Source organism: Lepisosteus oculatus, chromosome 25 (genome assembly GCF_040954835.1).
Source record: "Lepisosteus oculatus isolate fLepOcu1 chromosome 25, fLepOcu1.hap2, whole genome shotgun sequence".
Lineage (NCBI taxonomy): Eukaryota > Metazoa > Chordata > Actinopteri > Semionotiformes > Lepisosteidae > Lepisosteus > Lepisosteus oculatus.
Genome location: NC_090720.1, coordinates 8,694,296 through 8,719,189, shown reverse-complemented (window position 1 = coordinate 8,719,189; position 24,894 = coordinate 8,694,296). Strand labels below are relative to the sequence as shown.

The 24,894-nt window shown below is 38.7% G+C and overlaps 1 protein-coding gene across 3 annotated transcripts in view; it reads left to right on the top strand.

The window, feature by feature from the left end:
* LOC102696094 (rho guanine nucleotide exchange factor 10-like protein) overlaps positions 1–24,894 on the top strand; it is a 139,643-nt gene that overhangs the window by 102,085 nt on the left and 12,664 nt on the right. For all 3 annotated transcript variants that reach the window (XM_015337206.2, XM_069183649.1, XM_069183648.1), the window contains 4 exons: positions 4,536–4,622; positions 9,252–9,466; positions 10,669–10,826; positions 14,605–14,747. In XM_015337206.2, coding sequence (XP_015192692.2) covers positions 4,536–4,622; positions 9,252–9,466; positions 10,669–10,826; positions 14,605–14,747 — 603 coding nt within the window. The remainder of the gene's footprint in view (positions 1–4,535; positions 4,623–9,251; positions 9,467–10,668; positions 10,827–14,604; positions 14,748–24,894) is intronic.

Below are 24,894 nucleotides of genomic sequence, written 5' to 3'. Positions count from 1 at the left end.
AATGAAAGGATAACTCAATCTTGCAACTTATCTGCCTTCAGCTACTCTCACGCCAAGGACAAGCTACAGATTCAGTTCCTTAATCTCTTTTTTTATTAAAGATTTGAAATGTAATATTTCATCAGTGCTGATATGTTGACTAGGTGAGTAACGTGGAAGCAGTTTAATTATGTTATAGAAGATGGTTCGTATGGAGTGTACATATTGTACCATCGCATGAACTGTTTCCATTTCTTTCTAATGTAATTGAAATTATAAGAATATACTGTAATTACTATTTTCTAGATGATAGGAATAGCTACTGCAACCGAGATGATCTCAGAACAGGTCAGGTGACCATCATACAGTACCTGACCAGTCCTGAAGTTCCTTCTGGAAGTATGAACACATTTGATCACTGAATTAACAGAAGAGTTTGGTATAGCCCATGGAAGCACTCGATTTGCCCAACAGTTTCTGCAATCAGATGAAAGCTGGAGCTCTTTAGCACTTAAGAGAAGTTTGCATCTTGTTTGGTTGCTGATGAGAACACTTGGACTCTGAAACAATTCAATAGAAGACCCCAAAACTTTCAGCTTTGAAGATATTCCCCAGTGCAAAGATTATTGAAAGATTAAGGGTTACTGCTAATTGATTACTTAAGTCACAGTAATTAAGTGTATAATGGCTTGCCACCCTGTCCATGAAAAATAGCAGGGGTATTGATATGTGGTGTTCTGGTGCTGTATGGGATTGTGGCAATCATCAAGACAAAAGTTAGTCAGACCACCATCTACAACTACAACACAACTTTGTAAGTATGTAATGACACCACTGAAGTGTCCAGTGATCAGGGAATTGCTAGTTTGAAGTGCAAGTTGGCGGCACATGGTGAATTGAATGGTGATACCTTCAAGAAATGAAGTGGTGAAAATGATGTTTCTGTAGTATCTGGGTTGCAAAAGTTTGAATGCCCTAAGTACAGATTAACTGGTGTGTGAAAGAGGAGAAAATACATTTTACTTCTATGCACATACTGAACAGAACAAATTAATGAATCATCAAACATGTAAGACAAAATGAAAAGATCCTATTATTATTAAAGGACAACTGCTGACTAGGTCTTTGTCTTGGTACTTTAAAGCACAAGATAAAAGTTTATCCATTATGGAAAACTTCATCTTGAAATTCAAAATATAATTGCCCACAAATTCTTGCTTAATGCATAATTATGGCTCTTGTACCATTATTCATTTATTGAAAACAGATTAATTGTCACTTGCTTGTGCATTTTTATGAATGGAACTCTAAAATAAAGATTGAAGTATTATCTAGTAATAACTGTAATTAAAATGAACATTTTATGAATCATTTCTGAAGTACATTCAAGAATAAAATGAATGATTAAATATATTGAATTACAGAGTGAATGAACACCAACAGGTCTGCAAAATTCAAAACAAGTTCACTGCTTCTGTATAAATATATCCAGAACTATGCTGACAATTCAACATTGTAACAAGAGAACTGGTGAGTTTGAAGCTAGCTAGCTATATGAAAAAGTACATGTATCCAGTAATTGAATGGCTTTTGTCACTATTTGATACGTGTGGTTCCCTTGCTTTGACAACCATGCACTGCATAGAACACCATTGATCAGTGTGCCTTCTGCTGTGTACCCATCTGTAGCAGCCCCACAGATATATTCATCGCCACCTAGTGGGCTGGAGGATGTCAGCAGCTCAGCCCACTGAGGTTGAACTGTCATATAAAGGTACAGCGACAGGTTTCCTATTTGACAGTGTTGAGAAATTTACTTTTCAGTTTTTATTTAATTTACCCGCCTCTTCATACACTCTTTTTTATTTGTCCTTTTCTCATCTGAGGGGTTTTGACATAATTTATTTTTTCTGTACAGTAGTACAATAGTACAACACGTAAGATATTTCACTTACATTGCAACACAACTAAAACCGTCTCCTTGGTTTTAAGTCTTACATCTAGGATTGGTTAAAACTGGCAGCTGTTAAAAAATACCTATACAGTGAAATGATTACCAATTGCCAAATAAAAAAAATGCTTTCAGATTAGTTTTGACAACACAGTTTGCGATTTGAGGATGTATTGTATATGGTTGCTTTCTCATTCAAGAAAACAATTTGCAGGTGAGAGCAAATAAGTATGATTTCAAACTAAACCTGCAAAGACATTGTAAATGCCTTTTTTCCCTGCGTCTCAGCAGTAGGAAAATGTAATATTACTGCCAAGTAGTAATCAAAATTGCTGTGTTAAATGAGATTGAAAGAATACTCCTACTCAAAACGGCACTAGATTAAAGTGCTATTCAAGGTCTTTCATAACATCTAAGTATGTGTGGAAAGTTGGGGCTAATGTTAAGGTCATATTCTTCAGTTGTTTTCACAAGCTAACTCCCAGTACATCTGTCTATGCACTATGGAGAAAAGCTGTTCAGTATCTCGTATTGCATTATGCCCATCAAAAAGATGAAATCCAAATCTGTTTCTATTTTGGATGATTAAAGCAGTGATGCTTTGGTAAAAGTAAATTGTTTGGGTCACAGTCCACTATAAATGTCACCTGCACAGTGGGTTGGTATCTACAGTATGTTCTGGACTGCCTTCGAAGCAGAGGGACCAGCCATTGAATCAGAGGAGTAAACGTTTTCTTTTTTTGTGTGTGAAAAAATAAGACATCTCCTCCTCATAATTAGGCCGAGAGCCAAGCGATCCATTATCCTGCCTTTCCTACAAACCTTCAAGACCTCCATACGTGGCCGTTTATGGCTGTCGTTTAATTACCAATTAGAAATTGCTGTTGTTGTTAGAGGTGGAGGGGGGATAAAGGAAAACTAAAAAAGAGAGAGATAGAGAGGCAGAACAGTCAGTGCATCTGCTCCATAAATTTAAATAAATATAAAAATCGTAGCAGGGGCGAGGGTGGGGGAGTGAGACTCGGGCTGGACAGATGGGATGAAGTCATCATCTGGCTGGTATTTGTATGCTTGTGTTTGTGTATAGGTCTTAAGGGGGTGGAGGTAGGGGGGTGCAGCAATTAATTGTTTCTGATTTATACTCCGTTTATTTGGGAGCAGCATTAAAGGGCAGAAGGCTGTTGCCCCCCGCTGAGCAATTAAATTTACCGTCTGTCTACCACAACACCCTTCCTTCCTCATCACCAAACACCATGCTGCCTCCACCAGCCGGTCAGCTGTCACACTGCCTCCACTTGGGCGGGTTTCCAGCCAGTCAGTGGGGTGAGGAAGGTGTTTGGTTCTGTCCTTGTCAGAGTGAGAGGAAGGCCACTGGGTCCACCACACTCATCTTGTTGGTCAGCAGACCGTCTGCCATCTTTCTGATTTGTAGAGAGACCTGGCACATGGGCTAGGCAAAAGCAACAGATACAGCAGTCTTTGTGTAAAGCCTTCTGTCCTTAATGTGATTGGTTTCTCTGATTATCTAGGCATGCCTTTTGATCCCAGATTCTGAGCTCAGTCTGAAGCTGTGAGGGGATTTCAATTAGCTAGCCTCCTCCAGGATATGGTGCAGTTAGAGCCATTTCTCGCCATCTGTCCCCTATCTACAACCGTCTTAAACAAGAACAATAAATGAATTAATTGCATTTATATGAAGTTGGAACAAGTCGTTTAATGTTTTCTTGATTCTCCCAGTTGGCGATTTAATTGTTTCTTCTGGGATGTGTGTCACTAGGAGCCTTTTTCTGCCCTTTTCTGAAACAAATATGTCTGTCTGAGCCTGGAGGAAAAGCTCTGTGCGCATGGCCCTTTGTGAAAAGAAGGTTAGCTCAGTCCCTTGACCTGTATATTTCCCGATTTTCAGGTGCAAACATCTTCCTGACAGACTTTGTGATGGATCTGTAGGTACTGTCTTTTACATGTTAGAGCTGCTCCAAAACCAGACCTACTCTAGCTGTGCTTGGGAAGAGATCTGAACCCTGACCACCACAGGCTAAATCTAGTGTTGATCTGGTGATCCCAGCTCCATTCGCAAGGCTTTTCATTAAGGGGGAATGCTAGGTGTAGCCAGGTGTGTTGAGCCATGGTTATATAACCTTTTATTTTATGTTATTTTATTATTTTATTTTTATGAACTTCCCCAAAATTAGTTCAGTTTTTATGTACAGTATATAGTTGGCTTTGCGACATACCTTGGGATTTTGTTGTTGGTGGGGCGTCAATTAAGGTGCACCCTGGGCATCATAGGCGTCACGTTTTTCTGGTGATTCCTCAGACGCCAATCGGGAGACAGAGAGAGACATTTAGCATGTGTAACGCCCACGTGTTTTATGTTCTATAAGGAAATAAAATCGCAGACCTCTACCTGGTGTGCCTAGGTGTTCATTGGACACAATGCAGAGGAAGCCATCCGCTGCATCGGCTTCTCCTTGTTGCCATTTTCTTGTGTTTTTATCGCTACCCGAGTCACCAGCTTGCTCAGATCACATCAGAGCAGCTTTCACACTCACACATTCATTCAGATTCGCTTCACATTCAACTTAAGTTTCTCTTCCATTTTTAGCTAGAAGCTGCTCTTCACAACCCAGTCCAGTGCGCTCTGCTGGGATTCTCAGCGGCCAGCACCTCCCTGCCCCAAGGCTACCTCTGGGTGAGTCCATCTTTCTTCTTTCAACTTTTTGTTTGAATCCCTCATTTAGTAAGTTGCTGTCCATCGGCTGAGAGAAGTAATGACCTGGTTAGGTGCTCTAGTGGGATTTGTTGGCCACCTACTGTAGACTGCTACACTGAGTGAGTTCTGTAATAAAGATTTTTGTCCAGTGTAGTTGTAAAAGATAAAAAAAGGTTTAAAATGTGACAGGAAGACTTGAGGATGTTCCTATTTATAAAAGCTGACACCAATGTATAAATGCTGTTGGAAATTAAAACTCTCAAGTTGTAAAAGAGTTACACAGGGAAAGTTTGAATCGGTACCTCACAGTATTTGTGCATTTAATGACTCTTAAGTTTTAAAAATAAATGTTCAATTGATATTTGGTCATTTAGAATTTTGAACACTAAAACTAATCCTAACATTAACCTAACCTCATAAGTATTTAATATTTGAAGGTTGCATATTGCCATTCTACAGGACCTCAATGTGTAATACCTTAATGATCAAGAGAGTAACTGTTACAATTCCATTACCAGATGAACATGATAAAAACTGGCCACCAAATTAATTTTGCTCCCTATCTCTTCCCAGTTGTCATCTTGGCAAATCTTGTTATGCATCTTTTTAAATGACTGCTAATTATTTGTAATTACAGTATGTTGCCTTTATGGGGAAAGACACAAGCAAAACACTTTAAGATGCTTTGTTTTATCATTTGCCAGATAAATTATTGTGTATGAACCTAATAATGATAAAATGATCTAAATCAAATGACAGTATTAAAATAATATCGTGTACTGTACTTCAAGCTAAGGGTTGTGAAGTTATGTAGAAATATGGATGTTGTTTGTAGATCCATATTCTGTCCTTCTCTTAAACCGATAGACGATGATAGACAATTGGTTCTACACATCAAACTTCATGTTCACAAGACAAAAAACTGTAAGAAAGTTCTTTGTCATAAATGGAAAACCTACAAGAAAGAAAATAATTTCTGGTTCTGATTGCACCATCTTCAAAGAATGAACCCAAATGACAAGCTTCTCAAATCTTTGATGGCACTAACCACGGACTGAAAAGCATATACTGTATTCACACACATGCACTCCCCTTCCCAGTCTCTACAATGCTGTTTCAGTTCTGTTTTCATCGGCTTTATTTTAACCTTTTTTTACCAAATATGACACACACTTTGTTATGTTTTCAGTTTCAGAAAAAAAGTTCTTTCTTTCCTTCTGTAGAATAGAAACTACAGGGTTGTGGTGACAGTGCAGCACAGTGCAGTGGTTAGCATGCTGCTTCACAGTTCTGGGGCACTGGGTTCAACTCTAGACCTGGGGTGCTATCTGCCTGAAATTTGTTTGTTTTCCCCTTGTTTACATGGGTTTCATCTGGTATCTTTGGTTCACTCCCACAGCCCAAAGACGTACTGGTAGAGCATACAGTGTGAGTGTGTGTGTGTACCCTGCAATTGACTAGCACCCTGTCCAGGATGTATCTCACCTTGCACCTGTTGCTTTCTGGAATAGATCCCAGCTCTGCTGAGACCCTCAAATGGATGAAGCAGTTACAAAATGGATGGATTTGCAACAGCATCTTTTAGAAGATAAATATGTTTGCAGGAATGCCTTCATTCATTTGCCAACAGAAGTACAAACTCGACAGAGTGGCTCTTTAGAAAGCAGCAGAGGCTCAAGTGCATTGTGCTTGGTATCTAGATAGGCTTCCACCAACATCAGCCTACAATACAAACTTACTATTACACATATGAAGGTGTCTGGGTTTCTCATCAGGCAGCACAGCTCAGTAAGTGGAGACAGCAGGAATCCCTTACCCATTAAAATTACCGTTATCTACTGTAGCTAGCTCTTTTGAATAAAAAAAGATTGCAGATAGCTGTAACTGGAGATTCTGGAATCTGGAGTTATTCATCCATCCAGTTTGCTCATCTATTTTCTGTCCACTTTATCCAAAACGTGGACATGGGGGAGCCAGAGCCTAACCCCGCAAGCAATGGGCACAAAAGTCAGGGTACAACCTGGATGGGACGCCAGTCCATTGCAGGGCACACACTGGCACCAGGGCCAATTTTCCTAGAACCCACTTTCCCTACCAGTGTGTCTTCTGACTGTGGGTGGAAAGTGAATCACTTGGAGAAAACCCACATGGACTCAGAAAGCTCATACAAACTCAACGCAGACAGCACCCCACAAATTGAACCCAGGACTCCAGCACTGCAAGACAGCAATGCTAACCACTGCACTACTGTGCTGCCATCTGGAGTAATCAAAAAATGTAAAATGTGAAATGCCATTTCCTACAAAAAGGGTGATTACATAAATGTCATGATTTGAGAAGCACTGTAAAAAATGTGTTCCAATGGGAATTGTATCAAAATGCAGAGAGCCTACTGTCTTGTTTTTTGCAAGGATAAAGATTAATGCTTGATTCTAGTTTTATTAAACCTCAAAATAGACTGGAGAAGCTATGGATCACTTTTATTTACCATGTGAATTTTTTTATTTTTTAATGTAAAACTGTGCAGGGTGATGACTCACTATAGCACGAGCTGATGGTGGATTTGTGTCTCATCTCCTGTGCTACAGCACAGTACACCAGGCATATGAAAGATTGTACCTAGTGAATAGATTTTATAATGTTCAGACTGGCTGGCTGTAGTATGGCAATATTAATCTTGGGAGGACCTGCTTAAATGATCAGATAGATCAATTACAGAATCTGAGTTAATAAGAAATTCTTACAATTTCTAACATACCAGTGTAAACAGTGGCAGTGTAGAGCACTTAAAATCCAAGGGTGGACTCTGCTGCTGTACTCTTCAGCAAGTTACATTACCCATATTGCCAGAATAAATATCCAGAAAACATAACTGTATACTTTAAATGGTTATCCAAATTTTCATATGAAATGACAAATAAGTAATAAAACCCTCCATATATATGGTTGGATAAAACCACCAGCCATGCTGATGGTGATGGTAAACCTCTCTGAGCAGCAGAAATCTTCTGTAACATGCAGTGATGATACCGTCCTGTGTGAGAGAATGTTGTCATCAAGCAACAATGTGCAACAGGGAGGGAAAAAAGGGGTTTCATGTTCTCTGTTCAAACTCAGCCACTACAAGACTTGTCTGGTTGTACCTGTGACTCCCTGCACAGCTGTCACCCTGCCTGTAAATCCCTTTGTATCTGATACCTTCAAAAATCCCTGACCCTGTGCATTGACAGTTTCCAAAGCTAGTGCATGATCACATGTAAATGACAGAGCAGTGACTATATTTGGAAGTTTCTTCATTCAACGGACCTGCCTCCCATGTTAAATTCACCTAGCGCTAACACAGTACACCTAGATTCTGAAATAATTTATGTGGCCTGGAAAATTGCTCATCTTGTACAGCAGTGAATCCCAGACTGAGGTCTGAGGAGAGTCTGAGTCCAGAGAGAAAATCCTTGGAAGGCCTGAACACATCTCACAAAAGATAAGCACAGAATTAAAATCCTCTCTCAGCTTTTAGTAATGGGGTTTTTGGGACCTGTTTCCCAACTCTGGTCAATTTAGTACTGTTCTCTAAATATTAACAATATTTTATTTTAGTTTGCTCATATGAAGGTATCAGTCAGTCCCTGGTTTAAAAACCATAGTTTACGAAGATATTGGGTACAACCCCTTTCTGTGGTCCACATGGCATGATATTGACATAATTTCTAAGAGATGTTGGTATTGCAAACTCCATCATACTTTATAAGAGTCTATTGGTCTTTTTGAATATTGAAGAAGTTTTAAACCTGTACCTTTGCACTTATTTCATTTGTACTCCAATTATTTCTATAGGTCACAGGTAACAAAAGTAATGTTGCATTGTATTTTATGGCAATTCAAAAATCCATATTTTTTCAGTAACATAATTGAATCTCTAGTAATGATCTGAAAGTGTCTTGGAAAAGCAATATTGATGCCTTGAAGCCTTGATTTCGGCAAATCACTTTTCTAGCCTGAATATGAAGATGCTTTCAGCCTACAGTGTATATTCTCTTCTCTTGCCACTGTATGATATACTGTACATGCACTGGAAATACACTATTGATGACAAAAGTGCTCCCTTTTCTCCAGGGCTGGACTCAGACCTTAATACTTTTAAACTGGGTTTCTCATTCTAAGTACATACAAACTCCACATCAGCCACGATGCGTGATAATCAAATCACAATGGAAATGATTTACTCTTTAAAGTCTTCTTTGATGGATGATCACAAGTGAAAAAAACATTTGAAACAATGGGTTATGTGCTTAATCTGTTACATCTCATGTTACAATTTGTCTGGTGGCTGGACTTAGGCATTTCACCTTTTTCTCATTCACTGTCCAACAAAATGTTTTCTTAGGAAGTACAGTAGTTATAGCTAGAGCTATGAATTAGAAAGGAGAAACAGCAGCACATAGGAAACAAAATTGCAATAAAAAGGAAGATAAGTATCTTCCAAGCATACTGTAAATTAAATTGCAGCGGTAAAGTGTATCAGATGCTAAAACCTGCTAGTGGCAGTGTGTAACAGATCATACAGTTAGTGCAGTGTGTTTCTCCCCCTCTCTCTCTCCCTGCATGCAGGTGGCCAGTGGGAGCGACTCGAGTCAAGGCCAGGTGGACATCTTCTCCCTGAACAGACCCACGCCGCGGGCGGTCAAGTCCTTCCAGGTGGGGGCGCCGGTCCTGTGCCTGGAGTACGTGACTGAGCCCAGCCCTCCGGAGGACGCTGAGCCCAGGGCAGGCGAGCGGATGAGCGGGGTGGGAAACACCATCTGCGCAGGGCTGAGGGATGGCAGGTGAGCGATCTTACAAGCCTCCTCCCAAGCTTGCATTCCTACTCTAACCTGGGCACAGCCTGGCGAGGGACTGACATGCAAGCATGTGTTCCATATGTCTTTTACTGTATATAGCACATAAACAGTAGCAACTAAGCATGAGCTTGAAGCTCATCATCACAAACCACAAAGGACCAAAGATACATATACTGTACATATACCAAATAAAGACTTAACGAATGAATAACAAAGAGCTGTACCTTAAAAGGCGTTAATTTTTACTGTTTGTTTTACATTACTGTTTCAGCATTAAAGGGAGCAGGACTGCAATGGTATTTGTGTCATTAACACTGTTAACACTTCAGTTACAGCAACCAGAGGGCACTCAGCAACAGCGCAGTTCTCATTTTTTGAGCGAAACAGAAGCAATCAAGCTTGTTTTCTAAAGCTGTCCGCTTTCACAGATAAAACGCACTGTATCTTGTTGGACTGCCAGATAGTTCCAATTTCTGCATGGGTGCAGCCAGCACATGTTAATCTAAGTTAGCATGATAGCAACCAGGGCTGCAGAGCAGAAAGACTGAAGAAACTGTCTACATTGCAGATTCGTCAATAATCACTTTGAAGCATTTTGAAGTTGTTCTGACAATATCTTGCCGAGTTATGTATTTTAAAAGCTTAGGGAGAGGCCAAAAACCGCTGCCAGAAGTAGAAAAATTGAAACTGCAAGCACAGAAAAAACAAAATGCAGAACAAATCGCTGCCAATAGCTGTACTGTTCACAAACCCATGTGCTGAATACAAAAAATACAACATTAATAATGTTTGTTGGCAACTTATTCTACTTTGTGTTAACATTTATGTGAAATATATTTAGCACTGAAATATGATATTGAGTAAATGGAAGTAGAGGGAGTTTTTAAGCAATTGTTAATCAATGAATCTTATAAATTATCGCATAATGAAGCTTTGCCTCATCAAGCACTGCCTTGAAATGTTTTTTTGTAAAATATCTTAAGAAAGCTTCCCTCATTAATATAAGTAACATATATCTTTTTAAAATCAATGGAAATAACAATTTCATTTTCATTAACTCTTCAAATTAAAACATCCAAACAAGCTGATACTTTGTTTTAGTGAAGACTGAGAACGTGGTACCCAAAACGTTACGTCATGCAGAAACATGCCTCCTCAACTGTCTTCTTTGAAATTCCTATTCCCAGCATCCTCATTTATGGCAGTGTGGACACAGCCGCCCAGTGCTTGCTGATCTTCCATAGCCCAGAGAGGTGTCCAGTTCTGTGCCTGAAACATTCTGCCAACTTCCTGTTTGCTGGGCTGATAGATGGGACGGTAGCTGTTTATAGCCGTAAGAACGGCGGTGAGTTTGTCTCTTTTTATTTTGGGTTTTCCATTTATTCATTTATTTTCTAACTGCTCTATCCAATACAGGAGAGCTGGAGCCTATGCCAGCAAGCAACAGGCGCAAGGCAGGGTACACCCCGGACGAGACGGCGATCTCTTCCAGTTGCTGGGCACACACAGAAACAGACATGCGCACACTCACACCGCAGCCAATTTTTCCAGCCACCAGTCTTTGGGCTGTAGGAGGAAACTGGAGCCCCCAGAAGAAACCCACACAAACACAGGGAGAACATACAAACTCCACACAGACAGCGCCCCAGCGTGTGAGGCAGTTATACCAACCCCTGCGCCTCAGTGCCGCCTGTAATATTCTGATTTAACCGATAATCCTTACAATGTTACAGGGTTTAGGAACTTTTGTCGTGAAGTTTATCTGTGAGTTGATGTGTATGAACTTGTCTTCAGTCTAAACTACTGTACACTGTAGATGGAGTTTTAAAGAAGCACTTTGTGAAATAGTTTTCCAATTGAGCTGCCACATCTCTAGGCAAGAGAAGTAAACTGGAGCACTACAATATCTTCGTTCGTGATAAAGTGAGTCTGGTCTTACTTCTCATTTATGGTGGGAGTTTATTCATAGAAATTTGTTGGCTTGGGGGGATGTAAAGCAGGTATAGCATTTTTGAGTTGATCTGGGATTGATTCAGAATGAGAGGTTCAGAACGTGAAAGAGTGCCATATCAATAATTTTCACTTCACTTGGCTGCTGGTTATCTTACAACATAATCTCGGATTGATTCTGGCGCAATGTCAAACAGGTTAATGCTTAGCTCTTACATGGTGCCCAGGAAAAATATTAAAGGGAAAGAGAATCACAGCGATGGTATTTTTCATATAATCAGGCGTAGGTGGTAGAGAATCCCAGAGCACATCCCAAAGTCCGTGACAGCACTGTATTGAGTACTGTAAAAGTGGGTTTCCAGTCCTTCACAGAAAAATCATAAAATGAATACACTTACAGAAGCATGGGAAAACACAACATACAATGGAAGCTAAATATTCCCTTTATAAATTTAGTGATATATCAGTAAAAGTATCTCAGATAGAGTGGAATAGAATGACCTGCATCAGAGAATTATGAAAATGCAAGTCTTCCATACCTGGCTTCACAGGTTTTTTTTCCAAATTTCACATCTAAATTTCTCCATTGCATGTCTTTGCAAATTAGGTTTGTATGCAATTTGTTATAACTGAGTAAATGAGTAGAAATATTTTGCCTTTATTATTTTTAATCACCCTGTGAAGTATTAGTAACAAAACATAAGCAATAAATGAATGTGGGCCCTTTAAAATCTGATTTGAAGAGCACCTGGCTCTATTATATACAGTAGGCAATGTCATTGATGGGATTTTTATTTCTTATTTTATATAAAGTGAGACATGTTCAAACATCAGACAATAATCAAGTATCACCTGCCGTGTGAAACATAATCCAGTCTAACAATGATCCCTTTCAAACTGCCTGTTGAACTGAGGATACCTGATTTGTGCCCTCACACCAATGTCTTTCAAATGAAAACAGAGTGTGTCATGAATAGCAGCCCTAGAAAGCTAGGCACAGCCTGCCCATACTGACAGCAGTAAAATATACCAACTGTGTCCACCTCAAAGAAGACAACAATTTGCAGGAACTGTTTTCCTTGTTCAATTAAGTTTAGTAAAATTATGTTGTGTGCTATTCCCACCATGCATTTTACCCATAAAACTGTGAGTACAAATGTGATCACATAATCATATGTTCTTCGATTAGATGGTATTCAAGATGTAGGATTAGATATTAATCCTGTTGTTATTATTTTGACACCCTTTTGTATTCATGCATGTACTCGTTTTTTTTGTGTAAATACCCTTATCCAGGGTGACTTGAATTGTATCCAAAGTTTACGGTTTTTGTTTTAGTATTTTAAAAGGCAATTGAGCCTGGTGTGCCTTGTTGGGAACATTAGAGGAAATCTTACTGCAAGACACTTTTCACTGCAGTGGCAGTCTGATAGAAGTTTCTGAAGCGTGAATTGTAGGAGCCAGTCTGTACAACTTGCAATTTTAAAAGAAAGAAGACTGACATTTAAATTAGGCTGGGCAATTAACATGGGGAAATCACAAAGCAGTGTAAAGCTATTAATGTTTCAAAAGCAGAAGTAAACAACTCAAAATGTTAATTAAAAGGCTCACTGCACTTCCTTCCTAATTCTGTTCCATTAACACATTCTGAAGCAAAGGCTTATGTAACGTACCTTTGCACAGTGACTATCATGTGGGTCCTATAATTAAAAAAGAGTAGAAAAAGGTCATTTTTGTTTTCTGACACTGAACAAAATAATTTCTACAAAGACAACTTAAAAAGATTCTAGGAGGGCACTGTTGGAGGGCTTTATTTTCATTTCAATGTAGAAAAATAGAATAATGTTGGAAAGTACTGCAGAATGCAGATTTTCTAAATAAACAAACAGATATCCTGTTTAGTGGGTAACAGCATTTTGTATTGGCTTATGGGCTTTATATGGGAGTCTATTTTTATCAGGATGAAAGAGTGTGGTAGAAATGTTTCTGGTTTGGTAAGACGGCATTATATTCATGTTTTTCCCAATTTTCATTTTTCTGAAATGCTTCAGCCCTCCTTACAGTATATTGTGCAAGGTAACTTTCATATGGACATCTACTTCCTTAATGTATCCCCTAGCAATCCTCAGAGAGCTGGGGAGCTGTATATCTATACACAGAACATGAAAACCCTTTTCCTCCACACCTTGATTGCATTGTTCAGAAACCTGCGTGTGCAGACTGCCATGAAGGTGAAGGTGTGGGCATCTAGTCAGTCAGTCACTCAGCATTTGCAGGGGGAGCACATGGCCACACAATCCCCAGGACACTTTGAAACAGGAGGAGATATTAAACTTGCTCTTAAAAGGAAAGCAACAAGAACATACTGTACATTAACTACTACATCTTCACTAAAAATTGCATTTTTACTTAATGATGTGGCACAAAATCACTCTGTAGTATTTGGGTTATGGAATACAAATGATCATACAGGGTCAAATTCATTTGTACCGTAGGTATTATAAGTTTCCTTTCTGCTGCATTTCTGCTGTATTCTGCAGTATTACTTGAGAGCTGGAATTTATCTTCTGTTCATTAATAATCATTCATCAATAAACTGACCTAAGGAATTAGTGAGTCACAGTGATCAACTGTTAGTTTAGTGTGATCAGTGGTAGGAAAAGTGAGCAGCTGATTAGCTCACACCTGAAGAAGGCTTCACAGCCAAAACAGTGTTTTTCTTTCTTCTCTTTTCAGCATGGAATAAACCTATTACTTGTTCCTTTGCAGACTACGCATGCTGACGCAGCTACCCACCTGAGCTGATCAGTGTGATGTGTTTGCTGCACACATTAATTAAGTGATGACAATCAGGATATGAGCAATTTACAAGCTCAATTGTCTTATTTTAATTGTGCCTTTCATTAAAATATGACAATTCCTCTCTTGTATCACAGTACTGGGAGGGTTATACAGTATGCCACTTGGGCACCCTAAAATATCACCTATTGCATTGGTAATTGTTCAACTACCTTGAACAATATGTATGGACAACTCCTTTCATTTTTTAAATTTAATTTGGTAGGAGAAACAAACATTTGGAAATCCTAGGGCATTTGTGCAATAAAGTACTGTATCTTGAACTGTAAATCTCCAAATGAATGAATGTCATTTTATCTTTGGTTTATGTGCAGAGGAGCTGTGGGACCCAGGGTCCTGTCGACAGGTGAGCGTTGGTACGGAGCCCATTCGCACCCTGCTGGCCTTGGAGGACTCAGTGTGGGCCAGCTGTGGCAACAGGGTCACTGTCATCGAAGGCGCCAGCCTGAGCACGCAGGTAGGCACCACTACAGCGCTAACACCCCAGGAAGTGAGCCTTGCCACATGGGCAGCCATCAAACAGCTCTGTCCCCGCAGGGGAACAGCACTTAGAAGGAAAGGATTTAGCACAGTAGCAGAAATGGAATTACACACGAAGCAGTGGTCCTGGGTACTGCCTCTCCACGTTCTTTCAAGAAATGGCTTGATCAGCTTCTGAAATCAGCCTGCCTGGGGGTCTGCTCGCAATTGTAACTCGTGTCATAAAATATATTGTAACTGTTTCTGACAGCTGGCAGATTGACGTGCTTCATCTGTGTGAATTTCTGTGCACAACTGCACACACAGAGGTGAATACAGTGGCGTTCTGGGACAGGGGCTGATAGATCTACGGATTATACAGTAGACTTAATTTTGTTGTATATTAAGTTGTACACCTTGATAATGCTAGAGAATTTTTTATGTTTGGTTTTTTGATCATTTATAAGGTTGGATTTGATGACTGGGTCGATATCATTCTTAGCCTTCATCTCCTCTCAGTGCTCTTACCATCTTGGGGAAAAAATTCATTGGTAGCTCAGTGACGGCCAGTGCCGTATAGTTCTGCAAGCATGTTGTGCATACTGAGCCGAGAACCCGTCTTTACCTCACTGACTCTCTTAATGCAATATCAGCTCTCCCAGGGTTCCAGAATGACAGAGTGGCTATAAAATGCCGTCTGTGGAGATACTGTACCAAAGTTGAAAATAATGGGTGACTTGCAAGCATGCTGATCGCTTGGGGGTGGTGTTTTTGCAAAGGCCCTTCTGGAATGAAGATTGGACTGCATATGTGCGTGAGGGTCTGAATAATGCATGATTGAGGGCTTGAGGAGCTTTCAGGTGATAGGAGCTGAGAAGACTTGCAGTGTTCGCATCAGGTTGAATTTCAACTCAGATGCTGTGGGATTTGTGAGGAATATTGTATCAATTTAAACCTGAAGCAATACATAAGTACTAATGTCACTCAGCCCCTCACAAATGCACAGGCTCGCCAACACACACTCAACTCCGCTCAGGTCTCCAGATGGCCCCTTGTGCACCAGATGCTTTGGAACAAGATCACTTTTTAAAGTTGCCTCAAAATGGAATTAAATGCATATACCTTGTACTAATGCTTCCCTAAAAGCCTTGATTGTTAAAACTTGCCACGGGACAAAATTGAAATACTGTACTATTTACAAAAATAAAAACAACAAACTTAGTGTGAGGCCACATCCACCTACAGATAAATCTGAAGGAGTGAGGCAGCTGGAGGAATGAAGAACTTTGTTTTACTTTGTTTCCAAAAAAAAGGAGAAATGTGAATGTTAAATGAGCACAGGCTCATAATAAAACAGATTAGAATTGATTTAAAGGGAAATACAGAAGGGGATCTTAACTGACAAACAAAGAAGATGAAAGAACTAGAGACACAGAATGCACTGTTATTATTTCAGTGTGTGCAGGTGTTAAAGAAACACATTGCAGCATGAGTAAACCTGCAGGCTATATTTGATGATAGTGTTGTGTTTGTAGAATCAGGACATGATGATGGTTTACTAAGGAATAAGCAGGCTGTGTTTTTAAACACAACTATGGGATCCAGGTAAACTAGAACATTAAAGTGTTGGTAAGTAAGAGAGTGACTGGCACAGTAATTGCTATTGCTAACTGCTAGCTTATTGTGAAACCCACATTTGCTAGTTTAATTTTAACTTAACTGCTTTAGGGTCTTCTGGGTTGTGGTTTTGAATGTTTTTTCAATGGTCTGACAGCTAGACATCAGATGTTTTTAAATGTCTAAACGTTTGAACTTGCTGCTTTTTGAATCCTCTTTTAATATACTGAACATCAAAGTCACAAAACAACACAGATTAAATTATATCAAATCAATTCTAAAAATTAAAATGATCAAATTGAGTGCAACTTCCCTACTCGACACATTTTCACTCTGTCTTCAAAAGATTTTTTTCCCAGCTTTGCACAACACTATTTTGTTTCCAAGTTTCCCAATCATTAGATGTCTCAGATACCTTCACAGAAGCTATTTTTACTTACACAGTAAAAGAAGTATGAAAAATAAAAAGAAACAGGAACAGGCAGGAAACATTTGACACATAATTTTTCAATAAGTAATCAAAGAACAAGAAAAATCTGTTGACAGGCACATCATTGTCAATTGTCATACAATATTGTTGCCCTTTTACTTTAAAGCACAAACAAAATCTTTAAATATTGAGTGGTGAAAATTGCATCCGACAGAAGTATCCCTTCCTTGATGGATTCAGAAATGTTTTTGCAATTATTTTGTTACAAGATAAAGAATTGTCTGTGGGATTGGTGGTTAGGGCAGCAAGTAAAATTAGCCAAACTTTCTTATGAATTCATTCAAGGCAGTGGTAGAGTGGTGGCTCTGTGGCTAAGGATCTGCGCCTGTGGCTGGAAAGTTGCCGGTTTAAATCCCACTGCCAGCAGAGGAATCCTACTCCGTTGGGCCCCTGAGCAAGGCCCTAAACCCCAACTGCTCCAGGGGCACTGTATAAATGGTGTGTCTCATGGAGAGCAAGCTGGTGTATGTGAAAAGACAGATTCCTAGTGCAAGAAATTGTATATGGCTAATAAAGTGATCTTATCTCTTAGAGGCTTGTTGTTTTGCATTGTTCAGCAGGCACAGAGTGAGGTGGTTTTTAATGTCTGTCTATAGGGGTGTGTGATAAGGACTAAGCAGGGGGAGACTAGGGCTTGTTAAAATCCTGAAGAGAATCACTGTGTTTCTGTTTCACCTGTGCTACTCCTTCCACTGTTATCCTTGATTTCCAGGTAGTACTACTGTGTGCTTGGCTAAAACTTCAATCAATAAACATCACTTAAAACAACAGGCTGGTATTGACTCTGTGTGCCAGCCCAATCCCCTGCAGTAAGGGAACGTAAATAAAGCATTGCTTTAGTAGTTTGTGTGCACAGAGTGACAGTCTGGTGCAAGGACTTAATACATCACAGTGGCAATTGGCTTTGATATACAGTATTTGTTAAGCATTTTTGCTTGTTTTAAGTGATCTGAGAAAAAAAAGACACTTGCACCCAGTGTATTGCAGTATGACAAAGCATCCTGAAAAGCAGATCTGCACACAAAGGCGTTTAATCTACTTTCAAAAGCTTTATAAGTCAAGATATCTCCAGATAGCAACCTTTGATCACCATTGACAGTTAGTCTACCTCTCCTTTTTGTTAGCAAAAAAAAAACTCTCCTATCTCTACACTAACAGTGCCATTTAGACAGAATTACTCTTAAGCACACAGGCTTCTCACCAGGAAATATAATTCGAAGCAAATGAGGCATGCAGCCCGCTGAGATGCAGACGTTACAGTGCATAAAGCCCAGAACATTTTTTCTGTACTTTGCAGAAAGTGGGTGCAATAAAGAAAGTTCCAGGGGCTGACAGCAGCAAAAAGTGGATTGAAAGCACTATAGCTATTGGTGGGGGGATAAGGCAAGAAATTGGTGCCCCTTTTGGGAAAGATATTTCCCCTGGTTGCGTCACCGTTTTCAATACAATATGCGCTCATGCGTTAGAAAAGCAAGATGCGCTTAAGTTTAAGGTCTTTTTTTTTTTTTTGGCCCTGCAGTGTTTCTTGCTTAGAATATTTTTCATCAAATTTATTATTGAGTTTATTGAACCAAAAGTTTGTGTCTGAAAGGCTATAATCTTGCAAAGGATTCACAGTAACAGCGCAGAATGTCTTCTCATAAAGACTGAAATGCAATTCCTGCCTTTGAAATGATTTAAGTAAATAAAATAACTCACGTTCATAAAATGTGTATGTTCTTCCTATTATTGCAGCTCTTCTCACACAGCCGTATGATAATTTACATTATATTATTCATATTGTACTCTCTGGGCATAATAAAACATATTTTTAATTATCTCTTGCTGTTTCACAGTGCAGACCAGTTGACTGTCTCAAATAACTTTTAATTCTTTTTTTGATGTATACCATGACCCTGAAAGACGTTCCTTGTAAGACATACATTATATGTCCATTTTACTGACAGAAGTAAGCCATAATGTCCCAAACTCACAATGATAAGCCATAATAATCATAGGTGAGACAAATGTCTGTGGGATTGGTGTCTTTGACTTTACATTTGAAAAAAGCAAATTAGAAGTCTGTTTTTATTGTTCAACCTTTCAGTAATAGGTAATCGATATTAATTCCCATAATTCATTTGACAATGTATCTGAGAAATACTATGGAACAAGATAGTACAAAAATAATGTTGTCAATATATTCAATGGTACAATACATAAGTGATACCTAAGAAATATGAATACATCAATGACAGATTTACCTTGCTTATCTTAGAAAATGTATATTTTGTATACAATTTACCATATTGAAATATTAGTTTTTACTATTTGTACTATGAGTCCTATTATACATTCCTCCATGAACATTATCAGAAGTATACTGGATAATTCCAAGTTGTTAGGTTTTTGTGCCTCTCAGATTACACCACAGAGGCCTTAATATTTTGCTGTCACTCTAAAAGAATACAGGAGCTGATCAAGCAGTTTTGGTGAGATACTTGGAGACCAGTTGGCCTAAGAGGTGAAACTTGATTTGTTATTCCTTCCAGCATGCTGGAGGATCAGCATCTTCTGGCAGGTTTGGTTGGTTTAAGTGACTGGTGGTTTCATCAAAATCTGCTCACCTCACTTACCCTGGTTGGTGTGGAGCGGCAGGTCATGAAAATAAGTCTTAAACTTCTTTTATTGAAGGCAGTGTCGAATCCCTTGCCATCACAGCTAATCTTGGAAACCTTGTTACTTAAGTTGCCTGATACATTGTGTCTATTCATTCATGCATCAATGCAATCAGAAATTCTTGTCCGTCTGGAAATGCTGCAGTGCCTCAACCTTGAGAAGACATTTCTACAAGAAAGACATGGTTATTATGGTTATTAAGTCCTGGTGTTAGTTTTCATTTAATGTGTCACAGCTTGATATGGATGACACACATGTAATACTGTAACTGTGATCAGATCACAGTGATTACTTATCTCCCTGAACCTTGTCAGTTTAGATATAGTGAGGTTTTAATTTACTATAACAATCACATATTGTAACAGTAAATTGTGAGAGTTATTGATGACTTTTAGTAACCAATCAAATCATTTACAGTCACATGCACAGATTCTAAATATACAATGTATTATTTATATAATACAAAACCAAAACAGACATAATAAACAGTAAATGTAATAGAATATATATCAGTGAAACAATCAGCTGTGAAACAAATGTCTGATTGTTTGCTCAGGAACTACAAAGGTCAGAGCTAATAACTTCAGAGCTGAAATATGCATCCACTATAACATGTTACAGTCTAGTTCGTAGGTTCTATTAGTCTCGTATGATTAAATCACTTTATTCTCAGATATGAGTAAATATGCATTTACTATTGTGAACTAAACATTAAACGTGCATTTGGAATAACACTTCAGCTGTTGAGAATTATAATATGATTAATGAGGGTTATACTCAGAAAATCCATTTTCCACAGTGAGTTCAATGTCCCGCTGCTAAGACAGAGCTTATTTGAATTGATCTGTGGTCTGACTTGCAGATATTCTGTGCGGGAGAGTCCTGGTGCAGACAGAGGAGAAAGAAGGAGTTTTGCCTTGCTTTGCTAAGCATCTTGTATTGGAATTACACAGTTCTGCCGAAGTAGCACATTCCTGACTTCAGTCTGTGCACAGTTTGTCTTCTTGGGGTCCGGTTGCAAAAGTAGACAAAACAGGAACTTGGTTCATCCTAGCTGTAGCTGTGTTCAGAATATGCTTGGATATTCTGGATGTTAACAAAAAGAAAGAATGTAACTGTCTTATTTTGTTGGTCAGGCGAAAATAACAATGGGTTTGCGAACAGAAGATTTTTTCTTTTTCAGAGAGAATATCTCAGTCAGAATTCTGTACTGACTCACTCTCTTGTTCTGGCTTTTTGGAGAAAAGTCTTGACTTGGACTGCTTGCAGTTACATGGTTAGAAAAGTCAGATAGCCAACTTAATTGGAAAGATTAGAAGAGCCAGTAGGCTAACAAGCAAAAAATGAGTTGGGCCCTTACATTTAAGATACGATATGGCGATTGGTTGAGATCCTATCAGGTATAATTCTTGTACAGTACCTCATTTGAGGATCTACCTTTTTATGATTGACTATGGCCTGTGACTTTAAGATAATGCCCAGATGTACTTGTACACTGGCTAGAGCCTAACTGCGTTATATATCATTACACTGTTCAGCTTTGATACAGCTTTACGATTTCTCTTATCAGAGTGTCCTCTTAGCCACATTCCTCTGCATTTAGACAGAGGCCCAAGCTACCTTGGTCAAGGCACGCAAAGATTCTTAAAAGTTTTAATGACATTTTATTCTAACTGAATAGTAGGCCTGGTCTCTACATCAGCATGTGGCTGCAGTATTTTACTTACTGTAGTTAATCTTGTAATCTTGGCCTGTCGTGAACTTCCAATTGAGATAACATGACAAATGCCTTCAGTACTGAAAGGCAAAACCAAAAAAACAAACAGAACGCATTTTAGTGACCCATGATCATGATAAATGGCCTCATATCTCTGCTCAACCACACATCTATGGTCTAGGGAATGGGCCTGTGTTTGTGCTCGCCAATGACTGTGATCAAATCCCAGGAGGGGCAGATCAAAGAGACATGCATTACGTACTGTATATAGCCTACTGTCAACCATATTGACATTAACATATTATTTTTTATTACAATGTTATCTTTTTAATTTAAGTTTATAGAATTGTATTAGTATTTTTCATTCTTTTTATAAAGCCATATTTCAAAACATTTTTGGTTTAAAAAAATACTGAAAGCTGTGTAACTCGATCAAGGCACTTTTTTTTAGCCTCATCTAGAATTAGCTTTTAGGAGTGCACTATATTATCTTTGCAAACAGTTTGCTCATGGTTTCTGAGGAAATGTGTTGTTGAATATTTGAGCATGCAACAATGGAATGCAATATCCATTCGCTATCTGTCCCATTCAGTTCCTGACAATCTACAGTGTTAGATTACAGTACAGTGTTCAGTGCAGCAGAGTACAAGGCTCCGTGTCCTGTTCTGTATTGTGTTAGTCAAGTCAATTTTTAAGGTATTCAGGAGAAGGGAGCAAAGTTCTTTTGCAGAAATTAAAACAAGCAGTCAGTGAGCTCCGGTACAAATTAAGCACCTTATAACAATAACAAATTAACAAAGATATTATCAGGGTAATGGTTAAAACGTTACAGTAGCTGACGTGTTATTGAACAGACATGACATAGGTAAATTCATGATACTGATCAACGTTTGTCATCAACAGGGTTGTACTGTGAAAATCACAAACCAGTTTGTGGACGCAGCTGGAAACAATAGAGTAAATGCCCCTGTAGTCCATGATTTGCACCAGTTTATTTTATTTTGTGTAGTGTGGGTTTTTGACCAGCTCCTCATATCCCACAAAATCTCTAAAAACATCGAAGTACTGTATATACTCAATGTGTTTTATGGAGTTACAGCATGTGTGTGAAGTGGTGACACTTTGCTGACAACATTTGACTGAGATGCCTTTCCATCATAATGTATGAGGGTTGTTCGACATGTACACTATTTCCTTTAATTTACAATTTCCATCACTTTCATTGTCAAGGTTATTTTCTTTTGTGTGAGATTGCGACTTGGGGATTTTAAATTCTGCAGGAACTGGCAGAGATCCCACACAGGGGGCACTTTAAATATTAAAGCTCTGCGACACCTTTAGAGAACTGTCCAATGGACAAGCAACACAACAGGGCTCATGATGCTCTCTGAAAATACGAAAAGGGCAGATGATATCCCCTCATTGGAGGGGATTATCATTTTAGCATTATCATTATCCTGGAGTCCTTGCACTGGCTTCCGGTCAAATTCTCCATAGACTTTAAAATCCTCATGCTCACCTATAAGGCTCTACATGGCTTGGCACCTCAATACCTGTCTGAACTATTATCGCCCTACTCCCCACCTCACAACCTCCGCTCTTCAAATTCTGCCCTCCTTACTGTCCCCAAAGCCCGTCTACATTGTATGGGTGACAGGGCCTTCTCCTGCTATGCCCCCAAGCTCTGGAACTCTTTGCCCAAGGACATCAGAAAGTCACCTTCTCTAAACTCCTTCAAATCCAGACTCAAAACCTTCTTCTTCAGAAAAGCCTTTACTTAACTGGTTCCATTCTTCACCCCTCTGCTCTTCCTAGTACCACCTTCCACGGTCTTCTCTATTGTTATTGTTGTATTGCTGTAATTGTAATTGTGTCTTATCTTGTGTGTTCTTCTTATTTATTGTTGTAGTCTTCTTATTTATTGTTATTGTCATCCTGTAAAGCACTTTGAGAAGCCACCTTTAAAGGCGCTATATAAAATAAAGTTTATTATTATTATTATTATTATTATTATTATTATTATTATTATAGTGATGTGATGAAAATATCTTACACTGAAAACCATGGAGCAAATGACAAAGCTTGGAAGGCAAACCTCTTAATTCCCCAGTAACAAAGAAGTCGGAGCATGAATGTTCAGCGATAAAGGTCATGATGTTTTTGTTTCTATGACAATGTAGATGTGAAGGAATCCATACTGTTCTGGCTTTGACACCAATGTAAAGCTTTATTTGCTGCAGGAACATGGAAACGTCTAGCATTCTAGGACAAACGCATTTCTGTGTGGGAGACTGATGATGGAAAATGGGTATACTTTACCATTAAACAGGCATTGCATTGATTCAGCAATGCAAGCCTTTGTTTCTTTACTAATTGTGCAGTGCTTATATACTGTACAACTAATACACAATATATCATGATTCCAACAGTACATGAGAAAAGCATTTAAGCCACAGGGAGTAGTTTGATACAACACCTAGACATAACAGGAGGATCTGTATACAATTGCAAACTCCAGTTGCAATTTTTGAATTGCAGTGTAATTTCCCTCCAAAGTTAAGAGTTAAGTTGATATTATTCATGCTTTGATTTACATAGCAATTATTGGGAAAGATAAATAATAAAAATAAAGAGTATTGGGAAAGATAAATACTTGCTGTGGGATACAATATCAGGGCATTTCTTTACAGCTCATACTTTACAGTCGCATTTAAACAATAGTTGCTTCTTGCAGTAATGCTAAAGATGTCCAAATTACATTTAATATAGAGATAACATGAGACATCCACCACACAACCTAATAATTTTAATAAACACACGGTACTACTAAAAATAATGGAATTGTTAAGTTATTCTACTGGTCATTTATATCTAGGGTATAAGTGAACTGAAAATGTGACATCAGTCCGAAAAAGAAGTACAAGATCAAACTACTGTAAAAGGTGCAGTTTTGTCTGCTTTATTTATGTGGTATATTGTGCAGTGTTAATTAAAACATATTTGTTTCAATACACAGTATACTCTGAACTCAACAAATCTGATTTGATCTTGACTTGCAGTATATATAAAATTCATTGGCTTTCAGGCCAATTGGTCAGCCTGTTGGTCAGCTGGTTTAACTGCCTGAGCTTTTCACCCAGCAAAGATTTTAGTGACAAGAAACGCCTTTCTCTTTGTGGTGAATGGATGTAGGCGTGAAATGAGTGTGAATCGTGGAAGAGCATTTGAAAAACATCTTACGGTGAAAAGCCATTTGCTAAAGAATGACATGCGATTTTTGACACCATTATCAATGGCTACCACTTCATTGTACCCAAAAGAAAATGATGGTTGAAGAACTGTGAGTGCTGAAAAAGTCATTTAACTGACTTTAAATGAGAGCAATCTGCTAGTTTTTAGCTGGGATGTTTGTTTTAAACACTGTTAGGCTGGTGGCATTTTTGAGAAGATAAAAGAACTTACTCAAGAATTTCATGTTCAAACACAACTTAACTGATACTGACTCAGAAAAGTCAAACTGGGAGATTCAGCAGTTCTGAAATAAGTAAGATAATTTACTGCTGCAGTTTCTTCTTCCCAAATGATGTTGATTTTATTGGGACCTGGTTGTCCAAAAACCTATCAACCACAAAGTTAAACTGGAATGTGTGGAGTAAATTTAAA